Genomic DNA, 23,221 nt, shown 5'->3' on the forward strand with positions numbered 1-23,221 from the left:
TAGATGAGCGTACAGACAAACCCATCAAGTACACAAGAGAAAACAACTTCAACATTCAAAACCGAAACAAAACCAAGAAAAGAAATAACAATAATAATAATGACAAAAAGAAAGAGTAGAGTTAAAAAAAAAAAAAGCAAACAAAACAAAACAAAACAAAACACAAAAAAATAATAATACAAAAATATATACAATATTGTAATACTGCTCCTATTTTTATACTTCCTTCTATTTAAATGGTTCATATTTTGTTTAGCTCTTTTTTACTGTGTTAGCTGATGCATCTTGTTTTTTGCACAATCCCCTTTGCTGCTGTACACTGCAAATTTCCCCACTGCGGGATTAATAAAGGAATATCTTATCTTATCTTATCTTATCTTATCTTTAAAACATATTTGACTATGATTGAAAAATTCTAATTGGCAAAAACCTATTTTGACATTTAAAATTTATTCCAATTGTCTAACAGACCCTGATTTTTTTTTGTTGTTATTTTTTGTTCATCTTTTCCTTTCCTTACATTTTATTTTTTGTATATTCTATTTTTATATTATTTTTATACTGTGAAATATATTTGCTGAATTTTTTGTAATGAAAAATCTGAGCATGTTTATGTTACTACTGTATTGAACTTTCTAAATAAAGTTTGGTGATGGAGAAGAACACATAACGTGATAAAGATTAGACGTGATGATGATGCAGTAATAGTAGTGGGAGAAGTAGTAGTGATTATATTCTCATTATTGGTGGGAGTAGTAGTAGTAACGTTAGGTCATATTAAAAATACTATGGTCATGTTTTTTTATCATAATGTTTTATTAATTTAATTAGCCGTTCAGTTATATCTTTTGTACATTTTATTTCCCTCAATGAAAGTCTAAATGCTGTTTGAAAGCATTCTCCATAAAATATAACATAACATAAAAATTGATATTTATGTTATTAAATGATCTAATTTGTTCTGTTTTTAAAAGCAGTCAAAAAATAAGCATATTGAGTGTAAGAATACAGGAATAGGCCTATTTTAATTGTAGAGAGTAACTCACCCCAGGTTTCTAAAATGCAACAAATTCCCAGAATCAAATACTAAGGACATGTCCTCAGGGTCTTAGTAGTTACAACCCTGATAGTAAGAATACGTTGACATTGTTGTAGTTATGATATATGCTGATGTGTATATAGGAAACCCAGCATGACTGAATCCTACCAAAAGCTGTACAGGACATGTGGTGACTTTAGTGCAGTTTGCACACCACCAGCAATACTACTACATTCCCCTGTTGCCAGAAATGAGATGACTCCTATATGTCCTGTGACAATATGCTAGTATGGAGCTTATGTTACCACATCTTTACAGACTGACAGTTTGACAGTGATCTACCTCTGCTGGAGTGAGCTATTGATACCCTGTTGACAGGACACTTCAACAGGAAAATGACTTGAAATGAACAGTAAAGAGTGTAACAGAAACATTATATGCCTAGATAAGCACACTTGTAATTCTGCAGTTGTACCACAACCCTCCTATTCCCAACATAAGGTATCTGAAAGTGGGACAGGTTCCCCAATTTAAGACTTAATGAAAGGAAAAAGGGGGTTTCCGAGGAGTCATTGAATGTGTCACCAGGAGCATGAACTGAGGGGAGGGGCTTAAACCTGGGTCACACTGCCTCCTGCTGGTATCAAAGAGAAACTACTCTGTAACCTCCCATGTTGGAGGCAGACAGGAGGACACACCTTTATCTTGATGCTCCAAATGATGAATTCTAAAATATTAAACACTGATAATACCACAGATGCAGTAAGAGTTTGCCCATAAATTTTACATCTCTCATTTTCATTGCAGTCACACTCTGCCACAACCTTTCAATCATCTCCTCATCCGTTTACTGTCACTGTCTCGGAGTCTGAGCAGCGGAGTTGACCTCTTGACCTCCAGCAGTATCAAGTTCACGTTTTCCTTTCAGTGGAGTCTGCTTTGAAATATCATCTCGTTGAATTGGACGTGGGGAAAGTACCAAACTTTGTGACTCAAACATGCTGTACTGAACATAACACACAAGCTCAACTATATTTTCTAAACAAAGATGGTTTAGTACAGTAATACCACAATATACACCCTCAAATATTATCTGCCTCTGACCCACAAAGATGATATATTATGCAGAACTGTTGTGTTGGATTTCATAAATTGTGCAGGTGTTTGATAATCCCCCTTTAGAGTCTCACAATTCAAAGTTATGAATTGCTCACCGGCTCTGTTTAAAAACACAAGGGAAAACCAGCTTTTACACATTTGAAAATATCCATATGACCAGGGAATTTAAAGTTTCCTGAAAGCATGAGACTCAAAACACATCGTAATCCCTGTGAAATTGGTTGTTTAGTCATGACAATGATCCTGACAGAGGGAGTGTGCTATTGACAGTAAATATCAGCCTGCTTTATTGTGGTGCAGCCAAAATACATCTCTGCCATAACAGAGGCACTCTCTTGTCCTGAGAACATGAGCACCCGTCATCGACTTATTGTACGATATATGGCTATGACCTCAATCATTTTTGCTGACCTGAATATTGCCCTTTGTGTTTACATGCGTGTTTGTTTACATAAGAATGTCGCCAACATTTTAGCCAACATAATGCCAGAATAAACAGCAGGGTTTTCCCGACCATTATAAGACTTGAGCATCGCGCAGACATTGCACATTTTTGTTAACAGAGCCAGAGAGTCCATTCTATTTATTGTTTTGGTTGTGTGGTTTTATTTTATGTTTTATTTATTTAGGATTTTTCAATATTTTTTTCACATTCAAATTCCAATGTCTGACTACCATTAAGAACAAGGCAAAAGTGAGCATGGCTCACACAGCCCCGCTCACTGCTTGACCCCTGCTAAAGTAGGGCCAAAGGTTTTGCCCTTTTGTAAAAATTTCAAAAATGTTGGCCACCCTGGACTTCTAACACCCAAAAGGCACAATTACACCACACTGTCAACCATCATACCAAATTTGAAGTTTCTAGGTTAAATAGTTTCTGAGTTCTACTTCGGAAACGAAAGTGTGACACGCGAATGGACGGAAGGACAACCTGAAATTAAGAAACATAAAAAGTTTCCCCCAGAAAAATGAACAGTTCAGTCACAATTCAGGTTGCTTCTCAAATACCATTTTATTTGCTCTATCCATGTTAGAATTACTTTATTAATATTGTTATTACATATAAGTTCCTTCTGTATTGAAATCTGCTATACAAAATTAATCTAAATCAAATCAGAGATGACAATAGTCAAAGTGACCGGTACAAAGGTCAACTGAAAGCCAACATAATGGCCTACCTTGGTCTAATAGTTGTCATATCAAGAGTTAGAGAAGTTAGAAGAACGACAGTTGAGAGATGATGACAAAAGCTTGTGAAAGAAAAGAAAAAAAAAAAAAAAAATGACAACATGTCCGGTACAAATAGTATTTACAAAGTGGAAATGAAAGAAAGCATAACCTTGTTTATAAGACAAATGAGTTGTGAAAAAAGTAGTAGACCATCACTGACAAACAACAGTTACCAATCCTGATCTGGATCTTGGTCAATCCGACAAAAAGCTAGCCTTGCTTCCTCTCAACCTGCAAGTAATCAGACCTGAAGGTTTACAGTAGCACCTATTGGCTTATTGGTTTATTGTCACTTACCAACAGTATTTGACCCCTTTTGTGAACACAGGCTAAAAAAAAGGTATTTAAAAATACCCATAAAAAAATGATTCATTGAGATCTCTTATGCAAACCAAAAACTAGCCATTCATGGCATGCAGTAGCACCTACAGTGCCTTAATGGAGTCAGCAGCTGGCTGAGGCTTTGTTTGGCCTCACTCAGCATTAAAGGGCAAATCAGCAGACAACAATGGATCCAGAAATACCATGCAGACAAGAAGATAAAGTTAAGACAAAAAGCAAAACATTCAGTCCATGACGGAGGCCTTTAATGCTGAGCCACTTACGCTGATATAAGTTAACCCATTGTCCATTCATTTTTAAGCTCAGATGATGTAAATAACTTAAAAAAAACACAACATTTTTAACAACTTCCTGAACTGAAAAGGAATCAACGCCAGCTGTAATAGCGTTCACCATTCAGTCCTGATTGGCATTAGTGGTATTAAGTGTTGATCAGAGCACACAGACCGTTAACTGCTGTCACAGTAGTTAACATAGTTGTTATGTTATCATATAAAAAGACACATCTAGAAAGATCTGATTCAGGTACATACGTAAGATCTGTAATAATAACTACATACAATTTGATATCTTCACACCCAAAGACAGAAAAAACACTGTCAACACTGGGTTTAATAATAGTTACTATATCAAGGCGAATACTTGTCATTTCCAAAGAGGGGTCAGATATCTAGTCCAGCACTAAACTGTTCTGAAAACATCCAGCTCATCGACTACAGCGTAGTGATACTCATACTTCCGAGTTGACTTTCAAGTAAGAACTGTGGAAATGTTTTCAAAAGACAGAGTGTTGGGAAATAACCCACACTTAATTGGCCAACGATAAACAGACACAGCCTTTTAACTGGCTACATGAACTGCTGACGGAGCCCCATCTTGCATTATATTCTTGAATGTAGCATCAAATTGAACCATTTTAAGACTAAATGGAAAAGTAGAGACAGCTAACAGAGCTTTGGAGATGTTTTCTAGATGTATTCTGTAGTACAAAGTTCTTTGTGTGTCCAACTGTCTGCTATATATTATACTAAACATTTGGCAACACTGGCACAGCTAGATAACGTCAGTTTGTCTTGTACAGTTCTTCAGTGACAGTTGATACGTGCAAATATAATGTATAATATAAAAAAATATAATAAAACAGTAATCCAAAAAAAAAGAAGAAATTCATGGTGGCTGCAGAGTGTAGGACCGAACCTGACCTCAGATGGAGTTCAGTTGGATTAGAGAGAGTCTGGCCCAGTCCAGTTTGCAGCAAGGCTGTTTCTCAGAACCGCTCCATTAAGAACAGTGGACCATGTCCTTCTCAAAAAGGCAGCAAAAATGTGACACACACACACTCTCTCATACACTGCATGTACACATGGTATGTTGTCTGTGCACGTCTACTTCCTCTTTCATTCTCACACTTTCACAATGTGCAATTTTCAACATAACAAAAAGAAAATCTAAAAGCGAAACAAAATGATGGGTACTTGGGAGTTCACAGCTGCAGTGTGTGGAGTGGACGGTACTGACTGGGCCCCGGAAAACTGGAGCTCCAAGGGGGGGTGGGAGGTGCTCGATAATGAGAGAAGACTGCCACCAAAACTTCAGTACTACACAGACAAACACCACTTCTACCCGCGACACTTCACAAAAAAAGTTGTAGCCTTCACAAACAAAAGGAAAAGTTGTACCCCTTCTCCATCATCCAACCTCTCCTGAAAACCATCGCTCTCTTCTCTTCTTTCCTCCTCACCCCTTTTTTTCCCCCCAGCTCCTCTACAAGTTGACCAGCTCAGTTGCAACGAACTGTTTAAGTCTCTCCAGGTATTGTCCGTAGAGCTCCACGTCATTGTGTCCGGCCCCCTCCACCCAGAGCGGCTCCACGGGGCGCTGACAGCGTTCGTACAGCGCCAGGCCATGGGAGAAGTCAATGACCTCGTCCTCTGTGCCGTGGATCACCAGTACTGGTGACGTTACCTTCGAAATCTTGTCGATGCTTTGGAGTAAGAAGATGAGAAAACAGAGTTAGGTAGGGGTGTAGAATACAGACCTGAATACCTGGGTTGAGTTACTGTAATCATAAACACTATAAAAAATTAAAATAAATCAGGGCTGTCAAAGTTAATGTGATAATAACTTGGTAACGCAAATTTGTTTCAACGCCACTAATTTCTTTAACGCATTAATGCAATCAATATTTCTGTAGCAGGTTTTAAAGCTAGAGGGAAGATACTGGCATCATATGAATCTAGAAAACCTAAGGAATACATTGGTGCCAACCATGTCTAGTAGCTTCTTTAGTCGCGAAGGAGGCTAAACAACGCTACGAAATTACGCTAAATTTTGGCGAGGAAAAACTGTCACGGCCATTTTCAAAGGGGTCCTTTGAAAACATGCAGTTTGGGGCAAGTCATAGTCAAGTCAGCACACTTGTACACTGACAGCTGTTGTTGCCTGTTGGGCTTGAGTTTGCCATATTATGACTTGAGCATATTTGTTTATGCTAAATGCAGTACCTGTGAGGGTTTCTGGACAATATTTGTTATTGTTTTGTGTTGTTAATTGATTTCTAGAAATTAATATATACATACATTTGCATAAAGCAAGCATAAATGCCCACTCCCATGTTGATAAGAGTATTAAATACTTGATAAATCTCCTTTTAAGGTACATTTTGAACAGATAAAAAAAAAATTGTGATTAATTTGTGATTAATCAGGATTAACTATGGACAATCATGCGGTTAATTGCGAGTAAATATTTGAATCAATTGACAGCCCGAAATTAAATGTTTAAAATTCACCAAAAAAAAAAGGAAATGAAGCAGATCTAGTTCGCCAGCTGATCACCAGAGGGAGCTATTGAGAATATTTTTAAGCGCTGTGGCTCATTAAGAAGAAAAACACTCCCTGTATTGATTTAACACACATCTAAATATGTAAGTCTATGTTTGCGATGTTGTGTGTCTTCCTGATGCAAATTCATTCATGTAGTGCTGTGTTTTAAAAATGCATGTGTGCTTTTGTTATGAATATCTGTGCAGGGAGGTTGTGTACCTTTCTGTGGATGTTTGGGCCAGATGGCTCCTGTGAAAGCCAGGCTAAATGTATCACATACAGTGCACTCACTTTGGGAAAGCATCGAAGCAGTAGGTCTTCTTGGTGTCTGGGAAGGCCACTCTCATGCCAGAGGTGAGCGGGGAGTGGAGGACGACTGCAGCGCTCTCATAGCGAGAAGCCAGGTCCACAGAGGGCACGGTGCCAATGCTCTGGCCGTACACGATCACGGTCTCTGGCCGGATGCCATACCTGCGAGAAGGACACAGAATATATGAGCATCACGCTTTTGCAAGTCACGAACAGGATATTTACACTACTAGTAGACAGACATATTTGGGAAAAAATCTTGAGTGCTTTATCAGACACTGGCAGGCGTCCAGTTAGGCCTTTTGTTAATTGTGAAAAGCAGCTTGGCCGGCATGTGTTGTATTTTGGAATCCACCAGTTGGTTAAAGTTGATTTTCTTTACGTGCTTCTCAAGGTAAAAGGGTAACTTTTGTAATCACGATAAGGACTGCTTTTTACCCATCACATGGTAAATATACTCCGACTGCCAATTAGTTTCCCATCGTCCTCTCATTTCCCCCACATGCTGCTCCATGCAAACACACACCTGTGTGCTAACTGAGACTTACTCATGCTCTATTATCGGCTGAAACGTCACGCTACAGTGACTCAGTGATTATACGGCCTCCTAAAACAAGCAGACAAAGATGGGAAGCAGCCATGGTTCAGTGGCTGTCTGCTGCTTTTCAAAGCAGCTGAACAGAGAGGACCACCGCTGTAGTCTCGTGATTCAGAGGGAAGGAGGAGGGATAAGGGCAAAACAAGCAGAAAGGGATCAAAAAAAAAACTGGATTGAGGGTGAAGGAGGGAAAAAAACGGAAGAGAAGACATTCCACAGCTGATTATGGAGAACGTGACCCACTCTAGCAAGCAAGCAGTCAGCTGACAACCTGAAACCTAGTCGGAGAACACTGCATCACTGTCTGCACGGCTGCACTGCACAGCCACAACCAGCCTGACAGAAATCACTGCTCTACTCTATTATTAAAATTAAGAACACTAAACATTACAGGCTTAACGGTACAGCCTATGCCACTGCAGTCCTATAATACACAGTGATGAACAACACATGAACACCAAAGTCTGACATCGCTCTACACTGCTGTGATGGATTATTATAATTAGGACCTCCACAACAACACAACCTTTGCAACGGAACAATCTGCAGTAATGTAGCCCTACTGCTACGAAGGGGCAATAAAGTGCAGGCTCATCCACTTCGGACAGAACATGGAAATGTGCATACACAGACGGTCATTAATATATGAATGGTTTATCTTTGGTGTATCAGCTGGCCTTCACAGAGTATAAATATGGAAGAAAATACTGTCACAGCATGGGAAAGCTACTGCCGGCTGTTGGGTGCTGTGGGGTTAACGGCACCATTAACTTTCAAGGTTGGCTGACGATACCATACACAATTCATGGACTGAAAGCTTATCTCAATTATACAACATAATGTGGCTGTTAAAGGGAGGTGCGGGGCAATGAGAAGGAGGCCAAAATCTCATGTCTTTTTACAAAATGTATCATAAAATGACTGCCCTTTCTAGTGTGTCCGATTTGGGACTAACAGCTTCTAAAAGATCTGCCACACAAACGGCTTTGTTTTACAATTTGCAAGTAAATGCCATCTTGCTTTTATAACCTACCAGGTTCAGTAAAATAAAAAAGCTTAAATCACTCTTAATGATAATCCACTTTGTCCAGTTTGAAAGGTTGTTTCTCTGCACCTTAACACGGGTCTGAAGTGAAGTTTTGATCATAATCATCTTAAAAAAAAAAAAAAGAGTCATCACTGAAAGCAAAATTTTACTTTTTAAAATTTGCATACATCATTTAATTTTTATTTAAAAACAAAACATTGTAATTTGCACTCTTTACTAGATTTTTTATGCTAGTTGTAGTAGTCGGGTATATTTATAGTGTATTGTAATATTATTTATGTTGTGTAATCTATAGATATATTTCTCTAGTGTTGATATGTACATTTTATTTACTGTTCCGGTGCATCTTTATACACAGTCTATGTGTGTGACCTGTTCACTAAAAGTTAAAGGTTCAGCTCACGTGTCACAACAGTGCTATTTGTTTACTGTAATGAACAGCTTTATCAGAGTTGCCCTCAAGTTTATCTGTTATCACATATTACTTGTGCTTATCGCCTTTTGTTTATGCTCATCTAATCAATGTTCTTTGCCGTATCAGGCCACTAAATCCTGGCCAATCCTAACGCACATAAACACTCACCACACGGATGTCGATAACAACATACAGCTTGTGCAATGTCAACACAGAGAGGGTAAACTGAAACCATGTGACAGCTTATATTAGTCATCAGGTGAAGGAACATTGTATACGGCTGCAAAGCTTTCCCTAATCATAACTTGGAATGTTTACACTTAACCCAACAATGTGCTAGTAGGAGTGTTTTGCTCGAGGACAATGAATAATGCAAGGCTTGGACCTGTGACCCTCCATTTACAACAAGGTCACTCTAACCTCTAACCTGCTATCTTGGCACTGTTAGATGGACTGCTGTGGCTTCTGTTCACACGTTCAGGAAAGAGGAGGACAGTGCAGATCTGCAGCTGCACTCGTGTTAAGACGGCACTATGACAGGCTTTGACCAACCCAGTTCCACACAAGATGCAACCCCCCCCCCGGACCGGCCAACACAAGCCTGCAATTCTCTCCATTGCATTTCAGCTTGAATAGACCTCACCGAGCCATTGCGAGCCATGCTCCATGGTTACGTCCCTCCCCCAAACCTTCATCAATTTAGTCTCCTGACACAAATCCAATCTATTATGCATCACATCCTCCTGCGTTCCCCTATTCTGTCTCTCGCTCCCTCTTGGCTCCCTACCTCTTCCTCCCTGAAGACCAAAAATATTCTCATCCCATAGCAGTCACAATGACTAATAGATATTTTTAGGACATCCTGAACATATGCACAGGCATTTTTAACAGATTAGTGTACCATCTGCACTACAGCAGGGGGATCCTTCACTGAGGCGCTGCAATGATCTGTTATTATGCTTAACACCATTTTACTCGTGTCCTTCCACTGTATACTTGCTTACACAGATTTGTAGGGTTGCAACTAATGATTATTTTCATTGTCGATTAATCTGTCGAGTATTTTCTCGATTAATAGATTGGTTGTTTGGTCCAGAAAATGTCAGAAAATGGTGAAAAATGTCAATCAGTGCTTCCCAAATCCCAAGATGACATCCTTAATTATTAGAGGGCTGTGTTGAATACTCGATTCTGACTGGTCAATCACAGCGTTCTACTATTCTTGCTATGTGTAACAGACCGTTGCTATGGGTGCAGTTCTGATGTCAGACTCTGGAGGACCATTTTTGTGTCAAATTATTGATTTCTTAAGTAAATAGCCGTGTAATAAGCAGTATAATGTACAGCTAGTGGGGATTATTTCACAACAATGACCAGCTCGCTGTACATTATCCCTTACATGTCTTGTTTTGTCCACAACTCAAAGATACTCAGTTTACTGTCATAGAGGAGTAAATAAACCAGAAAATATTCACATTTAAGAAGCTGGAATCAGAGAATTTTTAAAAATTACTCAAATCGATTATCAAAATAGTTGGCAATAAATGTAATAGTTGACAACTGATTGATTAATAGTTGCAGCTCTACAAATTTGTCCTGCGAATAAATACATGTTGAGATCTGAATAGGGCTGACCCGAAGGCTTCGACCGTTGCCATGGTAATTGACCTCCAAATCAGTATTTGAAGGCTTCGTTTTTAGTTTTTTTATATATACAAGTAGGTAATAATAATGTATAAATCCCAAAATAGGCCATGAAATAAGGAATGGTCACACATTATTCATTGTTAATATTCAACATTAGTTATTATTACTTATTCTAAGACGGATATCACTCTTTGTTGTGTTTAGAGGTGTGTGGGTGTACAGTAGTGCAGCACTGTCCCAAAGCTTCAAATACCTTCAAATATTTGTCACCGAAGCTTCAACACCAAAAAAATGGTATTTAGGCCAGCCCTAGATCACAATGACCCCACATTTAAAAAAATAAATAAATCAGTAAGAGTAAACTAAATATTAATATGCCAATAAGTATATATTCTGCAAGTACCGGCATCACTAATCTCCGTTCCTGTTGCTCTGTGCTAAGCCCAGTCAGGTGAGCGATCGCACTCCACCCAACTGACTAACAGACACAGCAGCGTTTGTCTAACTTTGCCTGACTACCACTGATATGTCAAGTAGAGTAAACAATGCATAGACACAATTGGTCGCCTTTCTGTGTCCATGTTTGTGAGAACTTCTCCCCACTATTGAACGCCTGAGAAGACGGATGGCGTTTTGATTTCGATCAATATGATGATTGACCAGGAAGTGAGTTTGTTTTTATTGGCCATAGTGTGGGAAGACCTCCGTCTAAAAGCTCATTGGTAATGGGTTGCTAAGCTACCGCTCAATATTAGGCTAGCAGGATTGACTGCTGGCCCGCCTCCATCTCATCCCAGGGAAAAGAAAATTATACAGTGCCATTCTGTAGTGGAAAACACACACGCATACAGAATTTTAGTCAATAATCTACTTTTTTCTCAAGCTTGATTTCTTCTAATGTCGAACAACAAATAGGACACCTGACTCACTCTTCTATTAGTATGCGTAATCGTAATTGTGAGTGTATAAACATGCTGACTCATACAATTGCTGAATCATCCGATCCACTCCCTGCTCAGGTGAAGGGAGTGCCTCATCTGCCGTGGCTGAACAAAAGAACACAGGAGAATATCCTGTGTGCCTGGCTGAGCAGCTGTGGTCCGACTACTGTTTGCAAAGTGACAGGTGGCTGCCCTCTGTCATATGACTGAGGAGTAAAGCGTGTCAACACTCAGAGAGAAGGGGAATTTGCTTACTGTTGAATCATAAGGAGAAAACAATTGGAAGCAAAAAGCAGAAGCAGAGAAAGACTGAATCTGTTCAAAATGTCAAATGAGTAAAAGAAGACACAGTACAACAAGCGGAGAAACTGACAGAGATCTGAGTGCCGCTCTCTTCTTCAGGCTGTGCGTCTGATCTAACATGAGAGACATGCACGAGGGTCGAGGCAGCCGACTAATGCAAGGCCATGCAGAGAGGCCTTTTGATGTGATAAACACAATCTAGTTGATTCATGCTTGGCAGGGTCAAAAGGCTGGGTTGTACCCTCTTTCTATCACAGAGTCAATTATGAATCTGGCACAGCACTCAAACCATCAGACACAGACAGCGGAGCCAATAAGGCAGATAATACATGATACTAAGGGCCTTATTACACACATTTTTTATCTGTTCAAAATGTACCTTAAATGGAGATTTGTCAAGTTTTTAATACACTTATCAACATGGGAGTGGGCAAATATGCTGCTTTATGCAAATGTATGTATATATTTATTATTGGGACTCAATTAACAACACAAAATAATGACAAATATTGTCCAGAAACCCTCACAGGTACTGCATTTAGCATAAAACAATATGCTCAAATCATAACATGGCAAACTCAAGCCCAACAGACAACAACAGCTGTCAGTGTGTCAGTGTGCTGACTTGACTATGACTTGCCCCAAACTGCATGTGATTATCATAAAGTGGGCGTGTCTGTAAAGGGGAGACTCGTGGGTACCCATAGAACCCATTTTCATCCACATATCTTGAGGTCAGAGGTCAACGGACCCAAAAAATTTGCCAAAATTTACCGCAAGTTTGGAGTGTTATTTAGCCTCCATGTCATACAAGCTAGTATGACATGGTTGGTACTAATTGATTCCTCTAGTTTCATATGATACAAGTATCTTCACTCTAGCTTTAAAACTGAGCCCGGTACAAAACTGAGCGCGGTACAACCTCCGAAAGAAAAACTAGTGGCATTAAAACAAATTTGCCTTAATATATCGTCTTAACTTTGACAGCCCTAATAAGGATACAATATTTCCATCATATTTTCTGTTAATAAATCCCCTCTTAACTTGTAATTTGTGCCCATGAATGAGACTTGATGTTCCATTTTATAATTCAAGTGATTAGCAAGCAATTAGCTCTGAGTGGTTGTGAAATGTCCTTGAAACTGTCATCGTTTCATTCTCTTTGTGTAAGAAAATGGCAAACCGTATCAATGTTAAACTCAAGTGCCTGTTGAGCTGATATAATGTCATGGGTTCGGAGGCCTTAGCGGAGTATCACCAACCAAAAAAAGTCTGATGCGTGGCAACACAAGTAGTTTAGTGTTGACAATCCTGACAGCGGGACCATGAACATGATATATACACTGCAACTGGAGAGGCAGAAAGAGTGATACTGACATGCTAATAAAAGGCAGAAGAGATTGTTGCCAGTGATCAGGCATCCCAACCACAAATTTTACATGAGCGCTTGTCATTTGGTTAAGCCAAATATAGCATATGTATATTTAGTATGCAAAATGGACTTGGGGAACTGACTTATGGTCTTATTTCAATTGTTGATTTCTTTGGCTATAAAAAGAAAACAGTAGTACGTCATGAGCGAGATGTCTCTGTGCCCAACCCTATCATGACAAGTGCATTCTGTGTGCCACATCACATTACATAATGGTGCTCTCCTTTTTTTAACTCTTTGATAGTCTGCCAGTCCATTTTGTAGTGTTCATAAAGTCCCAAATGTAAAAAGGTATATTCTAACATCTAGCCGTATTCTTATCTTTGCATGAAAAGTGGCATCTGCATTTTATACAAATATTAACAAATATTTTATGATGTCTGTATGATGCTCATGGTTTATGTTATATTATGTGCTGTCATATATGGTTGTTGATGTCTCTTTGTGCAAAGCAAATTCCCCTAGGGGCAATAAAAGTTTTGTTCATTCATTCAAATGGGGACATTGTCATATGCCATTATTCAGACAGACATATTTTGTTTTACGCTCTCTTACTGTGGCATTAGTAGAACGGACATCCATAAAAGAAATGTCATGAGAAGCTGGCATTCAGACTTGGTTTTTGAGAGTGTTGTACAGTATACACGCAAGTTGAGGCTTCTTAAATATCAAATCATTTCCTTGTTTCAGAAAGTGTCTCATGTGATCTTGAAGCGTCTTCTTTCCTGATTAAACTACAAAGCCATGTGATACAGTGTCTGAGTCAGATGTTGGGTGACGCCGATACCTGCTCTGCCCTTTTTTTGAATAGCGCTGATTAATCATGTACAGAAACAGGTAGCTTGTTACAGCTATTATTACAACCAGTAACACAGGTAGGCAAATAGCCAGCCCAACTTACAAGTTTATTTGGCCTAAGCAAATTATATAATAAGTCATGCTGTTATTCAAGGCGCACACAAGGCACTTGTCATGATAGGGTTGGGCACAGAGACATCTGGCTCATGACGTACTACTGTTTTCTTTTTATAGCCAAAGAAATCAACAAATAAAATAAGACCATATGTCAGTTCCCCACAGATTTGACTTCATCAGACAATCAGCTAATATTTTGCCAACTGGAGTCACATGTGACCATATGCAGGATGCACTGAGCATCACAACTCATCATACATGCGTGTTCAGACTTTTGAAATTGATGACATATGTATGTCAATTTTGGTGATTTTACAATGTCTATATGGTCAATAGGGTTTATTTATTTTATGTATTTTTTATTAAATTTATTTGTATTTATTTATTTTAAAGTATTTATTTAGTATTTTTCTGTTGAGATTTATAAAATGTTATTTATTTATTTACTTACTTATTATTATTATTATGTATATTTTTTTTATCTCTGTCTTTCTTTTTTATTGATATTATTATTATTCCCACCGGGGTGGGTTATTCTATTGGGTTATTGTTTTTTTCCCTTTCTTTGTCATTCTCAAAATCCCTTGGTGTTGTGTACTTTTCCACTATTGATTGTGGTGCCCTTTCTGCATTACACACTCACACATCAATAAAAATGTTGAAACTAACAATTCTTCAAACTTAAAAAATAGCTATTAATAAAGCAATGCTTTTTAGACATCCACATACTGTTACTGTTACAGCTACCGTATGAATTACTCCATGCAAATAAGTTCACTAGTGGAAACTAGATGTGTTGTACAGTAAAATGAAAAGGACTATAGAAAAACATTTCAACATCATGCACCTCTGGCCACACAGTGTGGAGAAGACAGACAGGGAAAATAAGTTGCTCCATGCAAACTTTTATATAGACTATATAACTGAGCTTGAATAAAAAAAAGAGTAGCCAACAAGTTGTGCATTGATGTCAAGAATTGCTCACACCACCTCCTGCCCCACGCACAAATCACCAAGCGTAATTTGATATTATTTGAAGCATGTGTTTTGCTTCGCTCAGATCGAATGAAATTTCAAAGCAAATTTCAGTGCTGGTCACGACTATGTGTGGGAGTGGGAGATTCCTTGCTGTATCAACAAAAATAAGTAAGTGAGCAGGAAAACAAGAAAACATGAAAAAGCAGAACAACACAGCAGCCTTAAGTGCTCCTTTCTCTTTCAAGATGTGTGTTGTGAATAGAAAGGAAAAAGAAAGAATGGGTTTCAGACGGTCCAGACTGCCTTCATCTCTTTTCCTTTCTATCACATTCGACATTGTAATTAAAGCTTTGGTGAAACTGTTTGTGAGGCATTCATGGCAATGAAGCGTTCTTAATTGAAAACACAAGTGACAGAAAGGTTTTCTTTAAAGCAAAAGGAATGCATTTGTTCACACACATGTACGCAGACACAGAAGTGTCAGGCTGGCCACCAGAAAAGCAGGTTCTTCTTCACAGCAGTGGCCTGTTTCCTGTATGCACAACCTTTATGATCAACAGTTTCCTGTTTAACTTGCCAGCTTCCTTACTTAAACGGTCCTTATTTACAGAAGACCACTCAGTATATTCTGTGAAATGGTAGATTGTGTAAAATGTAAAAGAAGTGCAGAGAGAGAGTCAGTAGCTAAGAAACGGTAACATCAGTTCTCTTTTAAATCTCTGCAGCGCCAACACTTTTGTAAACCACAGAAAGAACATACACCCACATAAGCATTGACTCGGGAGTGGCACTCCACACTGGAATCTCTTTGTGGTTAATTTACACTGCTTTGGCTCTTGAGCCGACGTTCCCCATCTCCTCTCGAAATAGTCATTTGTTTGTCTTCCAGCAGGAAGTATACAAAAACAACCAGGCCTATTGGATGAACTTTTATTTCCCCCTCATCCACGTAAACAAAAAAGGCACAAATATGATGGACATATTATGTCCACTTAAACACACACAAACACTGTACACTGACTCCTCCCTCACATCCTATTCTCCGTCAGAACAGGTGAGCGCTTTCTTGTTTATGTAAAGAAAGAGCATCTATGCATGTGTATAGGGCTGCAGCGAACAGTTATTTTCACTATCAATTAATCTGTCAACTATTTCTATTTTCTATCCAGGTCCAAACAATAAGGCTTGCCCGGGCAAGTAAAATGCCACCTTAGGCTAATAAATCTAGCAACTCACTTGCGCGGTTGGGTAGGTGGCAAAAAAGAAGTAAACTGGAGCTGATGATAGGAGTAGCTAAGGAGTGAGCCTTCTTATATATTGTATTGTTGTATTGTTTTACCACTTCACAGCACTTCTGTTCAACTTTTGTTGTTTTTAAATGCGCTCTATAAATAAACTAAACTTGCCATCTCATTTCCTTCTCATCTCTATTGAGAGTTGCACATGCACAGTACCGATCGGGCACTCTCACTCTGACGGCGGGTAAAGACAAAGTTTATGAGCTGAAGTGCAAGCGGGCATTTCAATTATCCTGGAAACATGAGTTTAGTTGGGTGGCGTAAGAGGATGTGGGTTGCGCAGTTTGCCGTAATAGAGGTCTTTGTTGTTATTTGATAACCACTAATAAATAAATGGTATAGGGGCAAGTAAAAATTTATTTTGGGCATGTAGATTTCTGACCTGCTTGCCCGACTCAGCAAGATGAAAATAAACATTAACCCTGATATCTATCGGCAAATCGATTACTCAACTAATTGTTTCAGCTCTACATATGTGTGTGTATTGAATGCTTGTGAGACCCCTGCTAACCCCAGCCCCAAAGACATGGAGTACAATGCCTATGGTGCTACAAAAGGACAAAAGGAGGAGATGACGAGAGGGTTAGACATGGATGGAAGGAAGTGAGGGACACAAACAGACTGCTCAGGTAGAGAGGCGTTATCAGTCCATGCCTGCAGTAAGTAGTGATAGACCATATAGGATTTTGGACAGATATAAATTATTCAGAGTTAAAGTATATATCCGCATAGTGTCTTCTTTTGTTGTTTATTCAGTATTGAGCTTCGTGAAAAGAGAAAGAAAACAGCATGATGAAATTAAGAAAAATTGTTTTCCAGGAGTAAATCTATTTTTAAAAACTACATGAACTAATATACTGTAATAGAGCAGGACTTAAACACTGAATTCCTCTAGACCATCTGCAATATGAAACCACAAAGAGTCCAGGGGGGATCCTTGCTTGTTTCATTATCATCACAAAGCTGTGATACATCATCAACAAGAAGCACAGAATAAGTACATTTTATCAGCTGCAAAATCAGTAGAAGTCGATATCGACCGATAAATATCAGTCTATTCATAGCCCACAGAGCAAAAAGATGCAGCAGAGCACCCACTCACACCTACATAAGGCTGTCCAGCATAATCATAGAAAAACACGCTCCTATAATATTACTGCCCAGAAGAACATCATGTCATCCCTACTGAACCATTCCTGTCATCTCCACCCATGATTTTATCAGGCCCAGGCTAATCATCCCTCCACCAAGACTCTTCACATCTTCAACTTTCTCTCTATTCCAGCTGTTTTAGTCATCTCTTCATGTCTCTGTGATTTTCCATATCAAACTACATCAGCGCAGTTTCCTCAGATTTTACTTTACATCAGCTTTTATTTTAGTTGTCCCCATTTACTACACTCACCTGTAGACATCCACAGCATGAGAAAACCAGGAAAGGTTACGATTGTTGATATACACATTATCTCTCATTACCCTTACAAAGCTGTCAAACGAGAATGACATGAATAGACATGAATAGAGTTGCTATTAATATGACTCTTTCCTCACGGTTTATACAGCTGCCAGCTTCATTTGTGACTTATTATATGCAGAGCAACCATTACATAAACTATTTAGGGCATGCACTATATGGGAATGTTACTTCCCTTTCCACTTAAGATCTGGGACACCATTTACTGCATGCAGGTTTACATCATGCAGTGCATTTCAGGTGTTCATCCACTTGTGGGAATGCAATTCACCCACTAAAAGTTCATGGGACTCACCAGTCTCTAGTGTTTGATCTACGTTGCCATTTAAATGTTATTTTGCAACTACCTTGTGAGAAACAAAGTTTAGGGTCTGCGTGCTATTCAATTACTCTAATGTAGATGCATTCATCACTACTAATCAATCACTGCATCCTTTCTCTACAGGCTGCGCCAACATCTGTGTACAGGTTCTCCCATCTCCTCTCCTTCCATCATCACCTCTCCTTACCGTGACCGGAGTGCCTGCCAGGCGGCGTCTACATCAGCATACAGGTTCTTCTCCGAGGGTTTCCCGGAACTCGCCCCATAACCCGAGTAGTCGTAGGAGAAGACGTTGCAGTTGATCCGTGAACCCAGGCCGATGTAGAAGCTGCTCATCTGGCCCAAGTCCACTGCGTTTCCGTGGGAGAATAATAGCGTGTATCGGGCGCTGGGTGAGCAGCGGACAAACATGCAGGCGATGCGGTTCCCTCTCGAGGTGCGAGTCATGAAGCACTCGATGGCGTCCTTCTCGCGGGATGAGTACTGCCAGTCGGCGCGCTCGGAGAGGTTCAGCGTCCATTTGCTGCCGCTGTCATCGGACATGAGGCTGTAGGTGGGCTCTGGGGGCAGGAAGGCCAGCTTGGAGGCGATCTTGCTGGGGCACGGTGGACAGCAGAACAGGCAACATAGCTCGCCGATGGATAAGTGGTTCATCCTCAAAACACTGCGACAGGGAGAATGAGAATGGTTAAAATACTGTAGCATTTTGCATACTTGCCAACCCTCCCGATTTTTCCAGAAGACTCCAGTTTTTCATGGCCCTCTCCCAGCATCACAATTCTCCCGTTTTTTTCACAATTTTTTTTTTTTCTTTTCGTTATCACAACCTGTTTCTGGCTCTGTACAGCGTGTATAATCCCTACTGTTTCCACTCAGACGACAATAGAGCTACACCAAATGTCGTTTCCCGGCGAAAGAGAGCTGTTCGCGACACAACAAGTTTGACCTGCGCTCGCCACACATCAGAGCATGCAGCACCCAAAGTTGGGCTTTGCTCAACAAAGCAAAAAACCGTCATGGTGCGACGCAAGCCATTGGTAATAATGGATTTTAGAGTGCAGTGGTCAATGAATCAATGAATGAATACTGATGAATATTAGTTTACGCTAGAGATTCCCACAAGTTCATGCCAGAGGAACGAATTATTCAGTTTCCTTTTCCTGAGAATGAAAAGTAAAATTAAAAGTAGGCCTATTTGACATAAAAATGCTCTTACAGTGTACTTATTATTTTGTTATTTTCATTCTTTAGAAGTCACCAGGATGCAGGAAACAAAGTCTCTGAAACTCACAACCTCCAGACCCCCGCGCTTTTGTTTAGAAATCCGCCCTATTTTTGAGGTCTCAAGTATGGCATTTCATTAGTAGATTAAATGTAAGAATTGCCTTTGAGAACTATGAATGAGAGAGAAAACTGATATAATCTCATCAAACAAGAGCATCTGCATCTTCTGCAGGGTGATCACAAGGAAAACACCACAAGAGCAATTTTTGCCACAGAACTCTTGAATGACGCTCTCTCCAAAAACATAAATACTTGTCTTTGTTAAGTGGAAAAAGCAGGGGGTTTCCAGGACTGGAGGGGGCTAAAGCCAGGCTGCTGTCCTCTCTTTTTATACACTATCAAGTCCCCTCTCCAGAACACATAGCTCTCTTCAGCCAGGATTATAAAAGAGATATCTGACCCTGATTGAGTGTTTGTTTTCCGTCTGCCTCAAGGCTCCACAACCACTCAGACCGTATTGACTTAAAAGATTTTCTTGCTTCACCCTGCACCTGAACCTCCACCTAAGGCTATCTTTTTTTTTTAAGATATTCCAGGTGCTTTTGAATTGCAGTGGCCATCAGCCGGCACTGGTCATGTCTGCGGCAGAGTTCATTTGTGGTGACACTGAAGCTTGTCAACCTGATAAAATGTCCTCCAGGAAATGCCTTGTACAAGTTAGTAATTTTACTCTGCATAACTACTCGTGCAACACATCACTGTCAGGTTATGACAGTGTGCTGTGGATTGTATTTCCATGAAGGTGCTTGAAGTAAGACATTACACCCTGCTATTACATCTTTGCATCATTGAAACTATGCAAATATGCAATCCTCTAACAGTCTGCGGAAGTTTTTTTGACAGGATACACCAGCATGTTGCTAATTTCTTTTATGGTAGCAGAAAAGCATCCCAGCAGCATAATGTATAATGCTTCGATTTTGTTCTTTTAACACTGATTTACTCCTGTAAAAACTGTGAATCCTGAAGCACATCATTCATGCCTCTTGGTGGCTCTTCCTCGCCAGTTCTTCCACACTTACTGTCCTAAACTGCACCTAGCAGATATACAACATGCTTTACTCCGAGGGATATTCAGAGCTTTGGAAATTGTCTTGTGCATCATTCTCCTGATTTTTTTTGCCTTGTAATTGTTTGGGATGATCTTCATTTCATAGTCTTGCAAGAGACTAAACTGTTGTATCTCCCTGTGTTAAACCTAAAAAAAAAGCACCTTGATTTTGAGAGGGGAGGATGAGGAGGAAGCTGGACGCTATCCTGGAGAACCCCTCCCACCCCCTCCATGATGAGCTAGTCATGATGAGGAGCACCTTCAGTCATAGACTCATCCCCCCTCGGCACAACACAAAGCGTCTGGGTCAGTCCTCCTTGCTGGTAGCCGTCAGGCTCCACAACCAAGGCTGACCCCCACATGACAACTGCACTATCTGGACTATCTGCATCGCCTGCACTACCTTAAACTTAAACATGCACTATCTGGACTATCTGCATCTATCTGCAACCACCTCTTCTAACCACTGGTGCACTTTAAACTTTAAACTTACTTTACACTACATCCAATATACCATTTCATAGACTGCACATATTACATCTATTTATTGTACACTACATTTTTTTATTGATGGACGGTACACGCTATGTCCATTCACTATGTCCATTCACTATGTCCATTCACTATGTCCATTCACTATGTCCATTCTGTATTTCTATTTATTGTTTAATAATCTTTTTGTACACCTGTACCTCTCTATCTGTGCTTTGCTGCTTTGACACCTGAATTTCCCCCCGGGGATTAATAAAGGTTCATCTTATCTTATCTTATCTTACCTTGATTGACTTCAATACCACTTAGATGTACCACCTGTGTGCACACTTCTATAGGCTAAACAAATGGCTGTACGATGAGCCACTTCTGAATACTACTTCTGCAAGATGCAGTGACATTTGCACGCAGCAGCGAAATAGTGAGAGGCTATTTTTGCTTCCTATATTCCCCAGAAATAGTCCACAATCTCCCAATTGAGGAGAGAGAATGAAAACCTAAACTGCACCTAGCAGATATACAACATGCTTTACTCTGAGGGCAATTCAGAGCCCTGGAAATTGTCTTGTGTATCATTCTCCTGATTCATTTTTTTTTTTGCCTTGTAATAGATTTGTTTGGGATGATCATCACCATCATTTCATAGTCTTGCAAGAAACTAAACTGTTGTATCTTCCTGTGTTAAACCTAAAAAAATCACCTTGATTGACTTCAATACCACTTAGATACCTGTGTGCGACTTCTATATGCTAAACAAATGGCTGTACCATGAGCCACCTCTGAATACTATACTTCTGCAAGATGCTGTGACATTTGCACGGAGCAGAGAAATAGTGAGAGGCTATTTGCTACTATTGTCTTGTGCATCATTCTCCTGATTCATATTTTGTTTGCCTTGTAATTGTTTGGGATGATCTTCATTTCATAGTCTTGCAAGAAACTAAACTGTTTTACCTTCCTGTGTTAAACCTAAAACAATCACCTTGATTGACTTCAATACCACTTAGATACCTGCGTGCACACTTCTATAGGCTGTACCAGAGCCACTTCTGAATACTATACTTCTGCAAGATGCTGTGACATTTGCATAGTGAGATCACATAATAGAGAGAGGCTATTTGCTTCCTATATTCCCCCAAAATAGTCCATAATCTCCAAACTGAAGCCTAAACTGCACCTGGCAGATATACAACATGCTTTACTCTGAGGGATATTCAGAGCCTTGGATCACCTTGCTTGACTTCAATAGATACCTGAGTGCCAGAGCCACTTCTGAATACTATAATTCTGCAAGATGCTGTGACATTTGCATGCAGCAGCAAAATAGTGAGAGGCTTTTTTCTTCCTATATTCCCCCAAAATAGTCCCATAATCTCCTATAAATTGAGGAGAGAGAATGAAGCCCCACACTGTAAAATGGTGGTGGAGGCAGAAATGTGTTCATATAGAGATTACTAATATGACTCTAGGCTGGTTTATGGAGGTTTAATATCCAGTGGCTATACACACTTATTGCCAAGTGTGTTGGGGCCAATTAGCCTTCAACACAGAGTTGAAATATGATCGCAACTATTAATTACCTGGACGTTGACTGGACGCTTGTTTCTTCTTCTCTATGTTGAGGTGACAGTGTTGGCGACCGTCGCTAGTAGTGAGCTGTTATCTTCGCACCAAGCCAACTAATGTATCTTCTTCTCGACGCCAGGAGATTGAGCAGGTTATCCTCAGGGCCAGATTATCCTCTGTTCCGTGTCCTATTAGTTGGCAGTGTCACTTTGAGTGTGTATTATCTCCTCTTCTTTGGTAGCACAGCTGTGTAGTTACTATTAGGCTCGGGTTTTCTCAACATATGGTCCTGAATGATAACGAAGTCGACTCATTCAAAACGTCCAAGTGTGTACAGTTCAGCGGAGACATCGGGTAAAATTAATAAAAGGTCCAATAACAACAAAAATGCTTGTCAGTCAGTCGCGTCTGAAACATCCCCGCTTTCGTTTCGTTGTGAAAAATCACTCTGCTTGTTATCTTCAGCTCCGTGAGAGGACGTTGGGGATTGTGATTGACAGCTTCTATGGACCAATAGGAATGAGGCTGAAGAAACGAGCTGACCAATGGGTGCAAAGTGTGGACGTCTATGGGCGGGGCCTGCCCATAGATTG

General features: G+C 39.8%; 1 protein-coding gene across 1 annotated transcript; it reads right to left on the bottom strand.

The window, feature by feature from the left end:
* Positions 1-3,151: 3,151 nt before the first annotated feature.
* On the bottom strand, positions 3,152-23,082 carry abhd17b (abhydrolase domain containing 17B, depalmitoylase). Its single transcript, XM_074638318.1, has 4 exons — positions 22,643-23,082; positions 18,423-18,899; positions 6,847-7,026; positions 3,152-5,714 (listed from the first exon to the last, which is right to left on the bottom strand). Exons 2-4 carry the CDS (start codon positions 18,887-18,889, stop codon positions 5,495-5,497), a joined length of 867 nt encoding a protein of 288 aa, XP_074494419.1. The 5' UTR covers positions 18,890-18,899; positions 22,643-23,082; the 3' UTR covers positions 3,152-5,494.
* Between the last annotated feature and the right edge of the window lie 139 nt (positions 23,083-23,221).

Source organism: Sebastes fasciatus, chromosome 6 (assembly GCF_043250625.1).
Source record: "Sebastes fasciatus isolate fSebFas1 chromosome 6, fSebFas1.pri, whole genome shotgun sequence".
NCBI classification, from domain to species: domain Eukaryota; kingdom Metazoa; phylum Chordata; class Actinopteri; order Perciformes; family Sebastidae; genus Sebastes; species Sebastes fasciatus.